General features: G+C 33.8%; 1 protein-coding gene across 1 annotated transcript in view; it reads right to left on the bottom strand.

Moving 5' to 3' along the window:
• HNRNPLL (heterogeneous nuclear ribonucleoprotein L like) overlaps nt 1-16998 on the bottom strand; it is a 30114-nt gene that overhangs the window by 8761 nt on the left and 4355 nt on the right. The window contains exons 2-8 of the mRNA XM_081101405.1: nt 15635-15753; nt 12202-12439; nt 10840-10920; nt 9553-9654; nt 9392-9464; nt 4955-5026; nt 164-381 (exon numbers count right to left, since the gene is read on the bottom strand). Of these exons, the coding sequence (XP_080957531.1) occupies nt 164-381; nt 4955-5026; nt 9392-9464; nt 9553-9654; nt 10840-10920; nt 12202-12439; nt 15635-15753 (903 nt within the window). The remainder of the gene's footprint in view (nt 1-163; nt 382-4954; nt 5027-9391; nt 9465-9552; nt 9655-10839; nt 10921-12201; nt 12440-15634; nt 15754-16998) is intronic.

The raw sequence follows: 16998 nt of genomic DNA, 5'->3' as shown, positions 1-16998 counted from the left end.
ATAATTACAAAGGCAGTGTTTATCAAAATACATCTCATTTTCAAAACTGAGCTATCAGCTGTTAAAGTGTATATACATTTTTTAGGACACCCTGTATTTGCTGCCTTTTCAGATTTTCTTACTATATTATCTTAGCAAAAAAAATTGTAAAAAAGAAACTTACCTTTTCAATATTTCCATATAAGCAGAATAGGTTGAAGACTCTTGAACAATTCATTTTTAGTGGATGTAATCCACTAACCATCACAACCGAACCAGAGGGATTTCCTCCATGCATGTAAGAGGAAGAAGCCTGCGGTAATGGATATGCAACAAGCTCAGGTGTATCTCGAGAGCCCATTCTATAACGACTCGGTAAAGGCAACAACGGACCATGCGAGCCTATAAAAATGACCAAAAAGAAAGGAAGGAAATAAGGAAGGAGGGAAGAAGAGGGGAGAGAGAGAGAGAAGAGAAAGAAGAGAAGAGAAGAGAAGAGAAGAGAAGAGAAGAGAAGAGAAGAGAAGAGAAGAGAAGAGAAGAGAAGAGAAGAGAAGAGAAGAGAAGAGAAGGAAGGAAGGAAAGAAAGAAAGAAAGAAAGAAAGAAAGAAAGAAAGAAAGAAAGAAAGAAAGACAACTTTAGCAAATACAACATACCACGCAAAAAAATAAGCTCTTACTATAACTAGACTGACGTATGGCCAAAGAAAACTCAGATGTGTGAATGTTCAAATATAACCTGTGTGAATTAATAAAATTTACATTTGTACCAGATCCCATATACATAGGCCTGCATGTATCTGCATACAACAGGTTTTGCGTTTCTGTATTTTAAAAAAAATAGCAGTTTAACCCCCCAAAAAAGTATATAAGTTCAGGCCACAGATAGGGAGGGGGAAATCAGAGTAAATCTTTGGGCCACTGTATATACATTATACCTCAAGTTTTTAAAAAAATCCCTTCTGCCAATGTCTTTTAGAGGATAATACAATAACATATACAGTGAAATCTAGAACACTATATACAGATATAACAAAAAGAACATCTTTGTTTCTCCTTTAAATATAATTTACTATAATGTACTTTCAGGTTAGTATTTTATTCTACTACTAATTTATTTAATATCACACCTATTCAGACCCACTTTTTGCAACAACATCAAGAACCAGAAGAAAATGCCTGAGTACCTGAACCTGTTGTCACAGAAACACAAAAATCTACATCTCTTATACTGCAAATCCTTAAGAATTCACCTGCTAACTTCAGAGTAGTTCTAAACAACTTCATCTGTTTTTCCCATCCACAACAGATTGAAAGTAACAAGAAAAATAAAGCTCGAGTGAGTGAAATAGACAGGAATCAGGGAGTCTGGAGAAAGTTCTTACAACATAAGAACTCAATGGGGCAACTAAGCTGAAGATAAATAGCTCAGAAATACATCTAAGGAGCTCCTGAGTTAGTGATTATAAAAGCACATTCTTGAAACATGCAAAAGTCCTCCTGATGGGCAAGAAACCAATTCAAAATCCCAAGTCCTTTCCTCATTTATCAAAAGTGAAGAGTATATAATGCTTCTGACTTTCATTTTTATGAGACTAAGGGACACTTGTCATCTACTGAGTTACTAAGAACTACTATATTCTGGTATAACAGCATGCTACTAGAGCTTATGTGGACTACAATTCAGTATTCTAAGTATAGCTGCCATTCATAACATAGCAACACCACCACTGGGCACATGCAAATGGTGTGAATTCCTGCAATTTTATAAAGCAGTGATTTTCAACTGGTGTGCCACAAGAATTTTTAAAACATGCAATACCTGGCTCTAGTCAGGGACACTGACCTCTTTTCCCTTAGATCGTCAAATAAAAAAATGACAATAGCCAACATGACAATAACCTTCCGGTGTAAATCCATCAAAATTATATCTTTTTTTTGTCAGATCAGCAAAAAATGTAATTGTGGTGTGCCGAAGAATTTTAGTAATTAATTTATATGCGCCATGAGATGAAAAAGGTTGAAAATCGTTGTTATAGGAGAAAACTTATCAATGCATTGTCATCGGTGTTGCCTTAAGTTGGTCATGGTTTTCAACTGCTCTTCTGCTGGTAATTGGTAGTTTATCAAAACAATCAATATAGGTCAGGGTGAGTTACTTGTAACTATACGTATTTTGGCCTCTAATTTAAACTGTTATACATACACTGGGGTCATGTATCAATCATTATTATCCCTCTTAGAAAAGTGCACATACATATTATATTGCACCCCACCACTTGCTTAATAGTAAAGTGTACAATAATGACACTTTACTATTATCACTAAATTTTCTTTTCCATGGAAAGTGGCAAGATGTCTGGTAGATGGGCAGCAGAAACCTTCCACTCTACATAAGCTGGCCAAAGTAAAAAACCTGGACATCTACTATCTATGTAAAAATCAAATTCAGTGCAAGAGTATCACTTAAGTTTATAATTAGCCATCAGAATTAAATTATGTTATAGAACTTAAATTGTTGCCTACATTGTTTAGGAAAATAAGAAAAACACAGAACTATCCTAACTAGTTCATGCAAAAAAGTTTGGTGCTTGAAAAACTAATGCTTCAGGTATTTAAAAAATTCACTTATGTGAAAAAATGCTACATAATAAATAGGCATTATTAACATTTTGAAGGCATTTTCTATCTTTGATATTCTAAAATCTTTGGTCCAGGAACCACATCCAAAGGTCCACAAGCTTTTCTTGGGCTCACCCCAAATAAATCTGTATGTTTATTTTTGCCACTTCTCAAGTATAAGGGCTTTTACCAGTTCACCTCATAGGCTGGGCTTCCCAAATTAAAAAGAGCTAAAGAATTCTGAAAGCACAGATTTAAACTGTTATAAAAATTAAATAACAAATTTAATCTAATTAAATAATTAAATCTCTTACATACCAACATAAAGGAAAAGCCACATGTGATATGGCACAAAAATGCAAATAAGCCTGTTTTGCGGAACTGCTAAATCTAAGGGATACAGCTGTGATTTGCAGGATTTCTAAAAACGTTCAGTATCACTAGCACCCACTCCCATCATCACCTTTCCCCAATTTCACACCTACTTCTCTGCCTCTTTATTCACTTCTCTCTCTTTCTCTTTCCCTCTCCCCCTCTCCTTCTCTCTCCTCCCACCCTACTCCCGGTCCCTCTCCCCTCCTATACCCTATTTTTCATACTTCTCTAGGAAAGTAGAATTATTCTCAGTTAAATATTTCAATGGACATAGCTCAGAATGGATGCCCTACACAACCCCACCACAACCATTCCTCTTCAGCAGTATTCTCCAGAGACTGAAAGATCCCTATTTAATAACATCATCATTCCAAAGAATTTTGTACCTCATCTCTTTAAGTAAACTTGTGCTTTAAAATTTACACACACACACACACACACACACACACACACTCTAAATAAATTAGGGCATGAAACTGACAGAGTATTGTATACTAGGCTTTAAAAATATATAAAGTTCTTCTAGGGCATAAAACGTATTTTTATTTATACAATTTTACAATAAGATAAATTTTATAAAGGAAGGAAAACCTGAAAACTCACACTGAGAAAAGTATGTGTCAACACTACTCCAGTAGACTTCTTTGCCCTTCATTTATTCTTTCACAGATTTTTCTAGCCTGCTTTGCCAAACATTAATCAATTTTAACCTTCAGCTGACACCCATGACACAGTTATCTATTCCACAACTCCACTACAGACTTGTGGTTAGCAATTCTTTTGTAACCCTCCATTATGCAAAGAACAGTGGGCTCCTAATAAGTGTTTCGTTACTGCAGGGTCAGAATTATCCAAACGACCACTGTTAACATTTACACTGTCAAAGAAACTAAGACAAATTATCAAGCAACACACTCACTAAACTGTCAGTCCGTAGTAAGATTTTCATTCTATACACCACACTTACTGTTTTGATATAGCATATTGTTTCAACGTCTTCTGCCATAAAGACTACTATAGAAACTTCAACAAACACAAACGTAATAAATTGCTGGAGTTCAAAAAACAACCACAGGGAATAAGCTAAAATTCACAGCTAAGAATGGTCATCAAGCATGTAGGCAATTTGAAAATATTTCAGACAATAGGCAATACCAGGGACTTTTCTATGATAAAGTAATTTCCACTTTCTATTCCAAATAGCACTGGACTTCAACTTTAAACCACAAAATAGGAGTCAATAAAAACTAAAAAATATTTAAAACCACAGAACTTATAACCAGTTAATCTTATCAACAGCAATTCTCAACATCTACTCACAAGAACAATAGCCTGAGAGCTCTCTTTCCTGAGGAAGAAGATTATTCTAGGCTGCATAATCTTAAACTTACCAACATAGCAAACATTAAAACCAAAGAATTTTCTTTTTAAAAAAAAAACTAAAGAAGTTTTAAAAGAGAAGTTAAATAAAACTAATTTAAAGCCAAAATACCAACTGTAGAACTAAAATAATTAAAGATCTAACCAGAAACATGTTTCCTTTTCAATAAATACCCTTCTTCCTGCCTTTCTTACTCAAAATTCCTCTTTGTTCATAATTGCTAGAATAAAAATACAGTTTACTGAGCAATAATACTTCTTTTTGGTCCTCTAACAAAACCAGAGCCCATTACTAATCAAAACCAAGACAAAACAAAACAAGGTATAATGGTAAAAAATTAAAAATTAAAAAAAAAACACTTTCGAATCCCCAAATAGTAACTCTCAATTATCTCAAGAATTATATAACATATCAATATTCTAAAAAAAAAAAAAAGATTTTGGACAACTCCTTGGGAATACATTCTAAGGGACCAATCCCATATAAACCAAGTCAAATGAGCAGGAAATAGAGAAACAAGAAATGTGCCATTCGTCAGAAATGCAAAAATGCTAACAGTTCATCTATACTACCTTCCTTCTGCCTTGACAAACTTACCATAGCCATCATGTCTAAACGAAGAAGGGTGTTCTCCCAAAATGGCTTGTCTCTGGCGACCCTTTCCTCTATCTGACACAAAAGTAGAAACATGGTTTTAACAATTTTGATCCAAGTACTTAACAGAGTTCTCACATGGGAAAACCCATTCAAAACATCCATTACAATTCATAATAAAAGAAATATCATTCCTGGTTAACTTTAAACATCCATTATATCCATTTTAAATACAAACACCAAAAGTTTAAGAAAGTACTTCTATCTAACAAACTCCACTTAACTTGAAAATATCTTTTTGGCAGATGCCAAATACAATCACACTTTCAAAATTAAGAAGAATGGATACTTTTCAGAAAGTGAATGTACACAATGCTAGAGTTTGACACTGTACAGAAGTTTTTACCAATACATGTCTTTAAAACAAGCTTTAAGTGCAGTACTTTTGAAAGACAGTACCTGAATCATACTATTAGCTTCAACAGCAACACATTTTCAAAGTGGGCTTCTTTCAAGAAGTTCAGCATAAGCCAACAACAACCTGTATTACATGGTTTCACAATCAGTAAACACAGAGTATTTTGTATGTATATACACATATTTACAAACACCTACAGACTTCAGAGCTGGAAATTTGCACATCACTGGCCCAGATTATAGCATGGACTGGTCATTGTGTATAGATCTTAACACCAGGCAGGACTATGAGCACCCCCCCAACGTTTAAATATGCCAAGATAAAGCTAACCAAGGGGGCTACATTATTGGATGAGAATACTACAATACTCCTGAAGTATAATTTTTATTTTAGCTACATCTTCAGGGAAGGCATGCCAATGTTCCCAAATCTAATTTGAGGTGTCAATAAAAAGTAAGTTTCTAAAATAGCACTTCCTATGGTTGGTTAGTAAATTTTAAAATCCATTGTACAATACTTTTAGAAAATTTGCTGATCAAATTATAGTGCCCGGTAAGATTTGTTTAAATGTATCTTGAGAGTCTGGTCATTCTAATCTTTGAAAATTCAAAGAGAGAGAGGCTCTTTATATCATCATAGTCAACTAAATGAGATTTATGGGAGATGAGAAATACTTTAATTTTCACCTCAGTCTAGAGAAATATCATTTTAATTACCTATTCCAAGTTATCACAAGCATTGATAGGGAACTAAGGTCATTTAGTTCCATTTTTATTCAGTGTGTAAATTTTCTTTACATCGTCCCAATCAATTGGGACCATCCAGTCCAGGGGTGGAGAACATCTGGCCCTCGGGCCACATACGGCCCTCAAAATCATTTGGTCTGCCTCTGCCAAAGCATTAGGCGTGAGTTAATTGTTTGACCAAATATAGCAGGCTAATTTTTACGTTGATAATTCTGTATGGCCCATGAATGATGTTATAAATATCCAAATGGCCCTTGGCAGAGAAAAGGTTCCCTACCCCTGACTAGCCTCTGCTTACCCAAACCAGTAACAAGATACTCACTACTTTCCCTTACATTTTCAGGAACCTAAATCATCAGGAAATTAATTTTTGTATTATATAGAAATTGGTCCTCTATCCATATTCTATCCCATTTGGGGCCTCAGATTCATTCTTTCTCCAAAAACCCTTCCAAGTGCTTCAAAGCTATGATCCTCCCACTCCATTTCCCCAAAGTCATTTCTTCTCCAGACTAAACATTCATAGTTCCCTTTTTTCATTAAATCATCATCATTTAAGTCTCACTCCTCTTGAATCAATCCAATCTGCTAATACATTGTGCTAATGTGCCTCTATTTAAGCATGCCACCAACACTAAATACAAATCTAATCTAGAAATTTTCAACCAATATCAGCTTGTTTTCAGGGCTCCATTTTAATTGAGATAGTTAATAGTGTGCTATAAAGGAAAGAGCAGTGGATTGAGAATCAGATCCCCACTTAACCACTAACTTGCAGTATAATCACAGAAACAATCTTCATTCATAAAATGAAGGAGTTAGGATAGGTATAATCTCCAAGTTATCTTTCAGCCAAACATCCTCATTATTAATCATTCTCTTTATTTGAAGCATTCACTACCTAATATAAGGTCACAAAAAATAGAAGAAGTGTGCAGAAGAGTCATACACTGAACACACCAGTCTATAAACAGTGTTTGTAACCTTTCTTGGTTTCATCAGAAATCTGATGGAAGCTGTGGGCCTTTTCCCCCAAAAGATACATATATAGACAAGTTTTGCTTAACATTTCAGAAGGGATTCTCTGGAGTCCAGGCTAAGAATTCTTTACACTGAAATGTAATTTAGGCTGAAAAGGACTTTAAAAATGAGGTTATATTTATAAAAGTGCTTTGTTTTGGTAGAAAAGTTACACTTCAATATCAACTTGAATAGAAGCTAGTCACTACAAAAAAAACTGCTATCGTCTTGCCAGACCACAAAAATTCTTTTCCCTTGAAAGCATAAACAACTAAAATTCTGTTTGACATCCTTTAATTATACTTCACTATTTAAATATCTACCTTACACATTTCTAAACTTTTCTGACTGCAATTCCCTGCATGAAAAATTAATGTAAGCTGGCTTTGTACAAACTTTTGACCTTTTAAAAGAATAGATGTTAACACTATCAAAATAAGAAGTATGTCTATAAATGTTTTAGGAGACATTAAGAAAAATGTAACCAAAATCACTATTTCAACTAAGTAAAACAACAAACCCTAAGTGTTCAAGAACTGACTATAATTTGACAGAAGTGAGAGATTTCTCATCAACCACTTGTTCTGCTGTTTGAGTACTAAGACTTTGTTTTCCAATACTGTATTCAACTGCACCAAGCCTGTACCAAGCGGATTTCTGTGAGTAGTGAAAAATGTGGGGGTCCAGCCAAAGCTGCATTACAAAACAAATCTTTTTGTAACCCCATACATAAGGCAAGATAATTTCCTGAAAATTGAGAATTAAAGGGGCCAATCATCCAAAAGTCCTAAATATTTAGAGTCCAAGGACCACTGCATTGTATTTTTTCTTTGGGCAAGAGTACATACTCTATCATAGAGTCCCTACTGCCCAAGATGTTTCGGATGCCATAAAAATTTTTCCTTGTTTATTAAATTTACAGACATACTCATCTTGGTGAGTTTTCCCAACATATGGTTCAAATGCTGATATTGTAGTTGAGATGTAGCCAATATTGCAGCCCCCTTGTTTTTACAAGATCCACATTTTAGTCTGTATATTCCAAAATTGCCACACACTTAGTTGAACAAGTTTACCAGTAAAATCTATGCTCATGAAATCTAGCATTTGTAGATTATAGGTGAAAATGTATCTCAAATGAACTGCTCTTATATTCAGATTTATCAAGTTTAAAATATATTTTTCTACCTTGAACAGACATGTTACTTTCACCTACATTTGAAATGTCAAAATTTCTAGTTACACAAATTAACATGAGTGATAACTTTAAATTGTTACAAAAAGTAACAACTTATAAACAGCCACTTTACAAAAATCAAACCACACAGAAAATTGTCTTTTACATATCATGCACGTTTTCATTATATGATTCTATTCAATGACCACACTGGAGGGGGAAAAACTCAAGTGCAGCAAGTGTGCACCATTCTAATCCTTTTATCGTTAATATCTGTGTGGACTGGTTGAGCATTATCAATTCCCAAGACCTGTAGATAAACTGGCCCTGGTATTTGCCAATTAACAATTTGAATCTAAGCTGCAAACAGTTACAGTAATGGGCATTAATATTTACAACATTGTAGGTAACGTCTAGTATCCGTTAGTGTAAAATCTTAAATTCTACAGCTGAAACCTTAAGGGAAACCAGACCAATATATACATACAACTTGAACACATGGGCACAGTCTATCATGGTGTTCATCCCATGCAAGTCTGAAGTACTGTTAAGTGTCCTCCTTTACAAACTTGGGTGATGGTGCATGCAGTATGCAGTCAAGGTGAATTGCAAGTCTGAGTTTTTCAGAGGGCTTTTTGCTGATGCCGATGTTGTGCATGATGAAGTGTAGAGTCAGCCTGCTGGAGTCCTCTATCCTTCTTAATGCCTCGTCCAGCTTGGGGGGAAAGTCCTTTCCATAGAGAAGCAGTGTGCAAGTTTGAAGTTTGTAAGGAATATTCTGAATCAGTTTCCTCTCCTCCAAAGAGAGAGAGCTGCTTGGAGAAATGCAAGTCCTTGAACTGCGGGCGTGCTTGTATGTGTGGGCTCCTTTGTTGAACTAAATATAAATAGCTCAGTACATACCAGTAGGGGGCACTAATGTTCAAGGTGATTTTCCAGCATTGCATGGCCTTTGCAACAAAAGCAGTCACCAACATGTTCATTTGAATGAACTAGCTCAGCTCAGGAAAAAGGAATCTAACTTCATGTACAATTTTTCAGCAGATGTAATTACATTCTAAAATGCATAAAATACTTACCTCGTCTTCCCAAATATGGTTTAGTGTAGTCCCAACTGTCATTGTCATTCCTAATAACATTTAGACGAGTTGGCTGTTAAGATTAAAAAGAAAATTCAAATTTAATACATAATACCAAAGCATAAATATTTCTTTGGTGAAGTGTTGAAAAAAATATTTACCCTTGCATATTCAATCTTTAGTGTGCAACATCCAGCATATATATCTGCTCCATTGAGTGCTGCTTTAGCTTTCTGGGCACAAAGGACTGATTCAAACATAAGCTCTATTAAGGAAATCTGGTTTAAGATGTCCAATATTTAATCATTATCCAATCCCTAGAAAAGGACTTAAAAAATTAGAAATAACTCTTTCACTTCTAGAAATGTTTTACCAAATAAAATTTCTAGATGAATTTTAGTAGGAGAATTTAATTTTAATACCAAAGGTACCATTGCAGGGTACATAAGGGTTTAAGAACTACGTTGTACACCTGAAACTAGTATAACATTGTATGCCAACTGTAGTTTAAAAATAAATTTTAAAAATAAATTTTAAAAAAAGGATGATATTAAAAGTAACATAATACAACCTATCTACATAAAAATCCTTCTAAGTTATCAGAAGTACTTTTTAAAATGGAGAGAAGGGAAAGGGGCATGGTCACATTCCCTAGCAAAAGAGAACTCGCTATCTCGAAACAGGCAATATTTTACTCTTAACATTACAAAGAACCAAAATAATACAAAACAAACATTTAATTTTTATATATTTCTGAAAAGGCAGGGTTTTATAATCATGTAACTATCTTCATTTTGTTTTTTAAAATTACGTGTCTATAATTTTTTAAAATCTATAATTCTTTCCAAAAAATAAAATCAAATCACAAAAATGTTAAGAAAAAAAAAAAAAAACCTCTCCAGAAGCACCATTAAAGAGTTTGCTATAAAGCCCTAACCTTTCTCTATGCATACGTTAGGGTTTTTTGTTTTTTTTTAATATTTTTAAATGGGATTGTACTTTATGTACTATTTTACAACTTGCTCTTTTTATTCAACATATAACAAATTTAACAAAAAAAAATAGTTCTTACATAAACTATGACCATCTAAGATTCAATAAAGAAAAGTAAGAAAGGTTCTATTGATTCTAAAATTTTGGTATTTCCAAACGACCTATTTTAAGAAGAGCTTCAGAAAAGTTCATTCAAGATGAGTTTTAAAAAGATAAAAGTGTATATATTATCAGTTATTTTTTCCCCACTAAAAAGGCAAAGCACTGGATTGTTTCATGGTAGCAAGCAAAATTCCCTATGGGTGTGGAAGTTTCATTTTTTAAATCTAAGAAAAAGAGATTGAGAGGGAATAAACACCATTTGCCTAGAAATGATTACATAGGAAAAAATAAGGTCTATGTTACACAGCATTCACACATATCAATAAAAAAATTATAAATAAAGGATATTCAACCATTGCTTGTATCCCATTTCTCTTGAATATAACAATACGTTGCACTTTTCCAACAGGGTTGCATACAGTATATAAAACATCCTAAGAAGGAAAGGAAAAGATTTCTTCACATTTTGTTTTGGAAAAACATTAAAGCTATACACTGATTTCCTTTACTTAAAAAACTAACAAGGGTGGAGAGACAGGCTGGGAGACGACAATGGGGGGGAAAAGGGGACATATGTAATACTTTCAACAATAAAGAATTTTTTAAAACTATCAAGATATCACTTCTATTAATTACTAATTAAACTTTAAAAATTGTTATACTTTAATAAATCTAAAGTTACTTCCTCACCTACACAATATACCCGCACATTAGAGAAGTTCCAATGAAACACATTTGAACTTGACCTATTTGATCTCTAAATGAATCCTCAATTTTTATTTTCTAAATAGGTGACTAAAATGCTGGATATACACAATTAACACCAAAACTGTAATCAATTAACTTATTTTTTCCAAATATCACCAAGAAATGTTTCATATTACAATACTGAATTACAGTAATAAATACTTAAGTGGTAGTAGAATAGCTCAGTATCCATTTTTCAAGGAACAATGGCTATTCAGAAAAGACACAGGGAAGAGTATTTATACAGTGTTAGATGGCATTGAACAAGATGCCTGAATCATCTAAGAGAGAACTTAAACACCTTCTTAGGAATAATTCTTCAACTTTCAAGAATTACCATTAGGTTCTAGGGATACAACAATAAACAAATCAGAGTACTTGTACTAGGTTACGTTATATTCTTTTTTCCAAAACACCAAATACTGCAAATATATTCGCACTGTCTATTAAGCCTAAAATATTATAAAGATAAATGTCTAATTAAAGTTAAAGCATAAAATACGATTTAAATTTATGTCCCAATATCATATACCCTTACTAGAAATGGTACAAATTAAAGAAATAAGGCCGTTTTTTAACAGGTTTATCAAAAAACCTTATAATAATGGCATATGCATCTTACAATATACTATGGGAGTCTGTCATTACCTAGTAGATGCTTGTGAAACATGTGCTGGCATGAGTGAGAGAGAGAATTCTCAGATCATTTCCAAGTCTGTAGAATTTCTTATTAGAAACAGTTAACACTGATGCTTTAATGTTCTTACCTAATAATGACAACTGTGCTTCTGACCTTTTTAGCACCATTTCTTTGTTCATTAAGCTTAATAGTCAAAATTAATTTAATAATTCTAAAGACAACCACTATTTTTAAATATTTAGATGGCAGTAAAGAAAACTATGTTAGTCGTTCTAACGGAAAAGTCCAAATCACTTTTGATTTAGTCTGGCATATTAAAAATCCATACCACTGTAATTGGATAAAGAGGATTCTGAATTGATAATAGAAGAACTTTGTTGCCTCCTGATGGATCATCAGTATTTCCTGGCCGAGTGATCCTTTTGCTTGTAGAATAGTTGAAAAAAGCCTGTTGACCAGCAATGTACACAGGTTCATCCGCAGCAAATGTCACACATTCTTTGGCACTATCTATGTTCTCAAATTCCACGAGAGCCTGCCGTTTAAATGGCATCATCATCACATAGCTGGAAAGAGATTGGGAGGGAATACCCAAATACAGTAAGTTCAATTAACATTATTTGTTTTCAATCAAGTAAAAGCAGACTTTAATAAATTACTATCTACTGATTTTTCCAAATAACTGCACACACTTATAACTGACTATACTTTCACTTATCTTACTAAAAACAGAGAACAGATAAAAAAAACAATGGCAAACTGACCAAATTTCTTCCCTAAATCTCACCCAAAGTATTTTTAAATATTAAAGAATGTGAAAAGATATTTATTAGAACATCACACATATTTTAAGAATACACTTAACTGTCTGGCACATAATTTTTTTTAAAATCTTTAAAAAGCATTAATATGAGGAAGATTGAAAGACCAAAGAGAGAAAAAAATAACCAAAATGGCTAAGGGACATAGTGGGTTCTTTCAACTTACAGCTCAAGACATGTTTACTAAATTTTAAATGAAAACAGGGAGAGGCAGAAGATTTACTATACAAATTAGATCTCAAAAGTTCTGTTACAAAATTTTAAATTGATCACTATCTAGCATCCTCTCCTTTAATGGGAGTGGGGAAGGGAGAAAGAGAGACTCGGCATATATTTTTAAATATTCTTTTGATTATAATACACAAATACACTATAAAATGAAGATAAATAAAAAATATAGCAATTTTATTATCCTGACATAATCATTCTCAACATCTTGTTATAGTTTCTCTTGAACTTCCTTCCTATGCATTTAACTTTTAGGTATAAACTTAGCAAATATTGAACTTGATGATTCACCCTTTTAGTATGAGCAGTTTCTGTATAATCTTTATAATTATACATCACAAAATAAATAAACAAATAGGAAAAGGTTCTATAAATACATTTTGAAGCAAAACACCTGCTTTTCACTGGAGACTATTCGAGGTTCCTTCAGCTTCAATAGCAGTTACTTATTCAATATCATTTCATACAATTGAAACTCCTATTATTCATATTTATGTCAATTAAGCTCTTAATTATACACTAATTTGTTTCAATTATTTCACGACTTTTCTATCCACATAACTACCAATCTTGAGGGCAAAACAGGGTACTATGCACATTAACTGAATAACATCCATACGTGGAACACTTTACCATGGACAAAGTATCAAACAGTACAGAGTCTAAAAAAGAACAGGCACCCTAACTGGTTTGGCTCAGTGAATAGAGCATCGGCCTGTAGACTGAAGGGTCCCAGGTTCGATTCCGGTCAAGGGCATGTACCTTGGTTGTGGGCACATCCCCAGTAGGGGGTGTGCAGGAGGCAGCTGATTGAGGTTTCTCTCTCTTTGATGTTTCTAATTCTCTATCCCTCTTCCTTCCACTCTGTAAAAAAATCAATAAAATATATTTAAAAATAAATAAATAAATAAAATAGAACAGGCTACCCAAAAGTAACTCAAATTACTGACCAACTTAAACACATAGGTCTACTTCTTTAATCCCAACATTCAGGTCATGGTCATAAATAACATAAAAGTTTCCATCTCTATTTTCCCATCAACATGTTTTTCCCACATAGCTTTAGTATTTCTTGGCTATAAGAAAATAACTTTAAAAGCCCTAAATATATAAGAACAGAAGAAAAATAAACCAGAAATAACCATCTCTTTATAACTCCATGGGACAATGCACCACATAGAAGGTCCTTATAGTGAATGGAGTTAGTCTGGTGCCAACACCCAAGCCTAAAAAAGGTCAAAGGAGTCTGCTTCAATACATAACTCTCCAGACAGACTATCTTCCAAGATCTACTCTATATGACTAAGAAGTGATATGGTAATCTTAGTAATAATTCAATAAATGGGCTTTCTTATGCCCATGTGCATTCCCAATTTGTACCTCCAAGGATAAACATTATGTGTGTTAGTGATTTCTGAGGTATGTAAGTTGAGGATAATAGGTTTGCCAAGTTATCTACCTCTCAATGAAGTCACCAAAGAAATTAATAAAAAAGATGTCATGATAGAAGTTATCACCTAAAACTACTACTCCTTTGAAGCAATTATTCCTTTCTGTTGGATATCTCTAATCACTCCCTCACTATCTATCTATGTATTATCCTTTCAATACTCAAAAACGCCATATAAATATTTATAAAATTGAAGCAACCAAGCCATCTCAGCAAATATATTGAAATGTCTCTCCTGTTTATATACTTTGACTTAGTCTGTGTCACTGAGGCCTACAACAAAACTCCAAACATAGTCATCAAGGAAAAAAATAATAAAAATCAACTCTAGATTATCCATGCTAAGAAGAGAGCAATAACCAAACATACTCCAAAAATAATTTAGGAAGAATTTTTAAGTGTCTACTTTTGGTAGCAGTTTCACTTTTCTAATTAAGTTTTCACTTAAGTCAATATTCATAAGCACACACCAGCTGTGTGAATATGGAAGCCAAGCTAGGATAAAACACTGACTGCTCATGACCTGCAAAAGAACTCACCACAACATGTAACTAAGCAAATAATGCCTACCTTTCATCTACACACTTTTAATTGCCAGTTCCTAAATATTCCAAAATAATATTTTAATCAGTATTTAAGCCCTCGCCAATGATGCTAAGTGGTCAGAGCATCAACGCTCGCACCAAAGGGTCTTGGGCTCGATTCCTGGTCAAGGGCACAAACCTGGGTTGCAGGTTTCATTCCTGGCTCTTCTTGGGGTGTAGCTCTTGTCAGGGTGCGTGTGGGAGGCAACCAATTGATGTGTCTCTTTCACATCAATGTTGCTTTCTCTCTCCTCCTCCCCCTCCCTCCCTCCCTTCCACTCTCTCTAAAAAGATTGGTGGGGGGGAAAAGAAAGGAAAAAAAAGATTAAAAAAAAGACAAAGATTGGTGGAAAAAATATCCTTGGGTGAGGATTTAAAAAAAAAAAATCAGTATTTATGTAATCAACTCATTGGTTTAAAGCAGTGTTTAAGAAGGAAGGAATCATGGACTCATCTGAAAATCAGATGAAAGAAGCAATAATCAATTTTACATATACAACCTAGTTGGGAAATAAGAGGTGATCTGATCAAGGCCACAAAAATACATCCATGCAACATCCCGTAAAGGTTAAAAACAGGATTCCAAAGAAATTCAGTGATAACATCAAGGCAGTAGCAACCCAGCTGCTGGCTCTCCCATACTGTTTTCAATCTGCATGAAGTCCCTATTGTCCTTACCATATTGTCCCAAATTTTTCCAGAGCCTCCACGAGGTCTGCTTCCACCACAGATTCACAGAGTCCTCGAACATGGACAACGGGTGAAACAGAAACTTTATGATGACTTCCACCTGCCTCCTAGCAAGAGAAAATAATTTGTAATTAAAAACTTAAAAAACCCAAATTGTATCTCTTAGTACATTCAACTTTGTCTTAAAAAACAAACATTTTTTTTTTTTAAGTTGCGGTGAAGCCCTAGGGGAGGGAGCATGATGGAGAGGGTCAATGGGAGGGTTTGAAAAAGGGGGACTTGTGTGATACTTTCAATAAAGACAAATTTAAAAAAAAACACACACACACATTTGCAAAAGGACCTAAAAGTAAAATCACCAATGAAATGTCTGGCATGAATATTTTTATTTCTTAAAAGGGAACATTCTTTCTCAATAAGAAGTAAAAATTAAGTTATTTAATAACTTACTTCAACTTCAAGGAACTCTCAGAAAAAAACTTCAGCAGATAACACAGAGAATGCTAAGATTGAAAATATTTTATATTCATAATTTCATAATTTTACCCCCATAAAATCAAATTCTCAAGAAGTCCAAATGAACAAAAAGTCCCAATTTAAAACTTTTCTTTAATATAAAGATTATATACTTTATTTTTTCTGTAATATAGATTTATATAATCTTTTGTCCTTATTTTTAATTGGTTACCTAATCCCACTACAACTTGAAGTTACTCAGCAGTACACGTGACAACTTAAGTTTATACAAAGTATCATCTTTGTTGAACAAGGAGTTCTCAGAATCACCAGCCTTTGGGGCTTCTATGGAATACTCTGCATCTTTTAGTATGCCCAGCAGGAAGTTTTAAAATGTAAGTATATGGTCTTAAAACTTATTTTAAAAGGGACTATGTAAGAGAGTTATTTTTAAAATTAAAATAGTTCTCATTTACTTATTCAAGTTTTATTAAGACAAAGATTTATATTTACAGGTAGCCGCTGGGCACCTCTCTTGCATCACTTCAGAAATTATTTCCATATACAATTCATTCATATATATATACAGGTATATATGGATATATAGTACAGAGATAGCCCAAACATCTATTAAATGAAAGGTTTCTTTGTCCTCCAAACAGACTAATCTAAAAGCACTATAAAACTTAAGAATCATTTAAAGAAAATTAAATTCCTTTATGGCTATTTTCAAAGACTTGCCAATTTTTTTCATTATAAAGACTAGAAAAGCCGAAACCAGTTTGGCTCAGTGGATAGAGCGTCGGCCTGCAGACTGAAAGGTCCCAGGTTCGATTCTGGTCAAGGGCATGTACCTGGGTTGCGGGCACGTCCCCAGGGGGTGTGCAGGAGGCAGC

The sequence above is a fragment of the Myotis nattereri genome, assembly GCF_964212035.1.
Source record: "Myotis nattereri genome assembly, chromosome: 10".
Lineage (NCBI taxonomy): Eukaryota > Metazoa > Chordata > Mammalia > Chiroptera > Vespertilionidae > Myotis > Myotis nattereri.
This window is presented reverse-complemented; position numbering and strand designations above follow the sequence as displayed.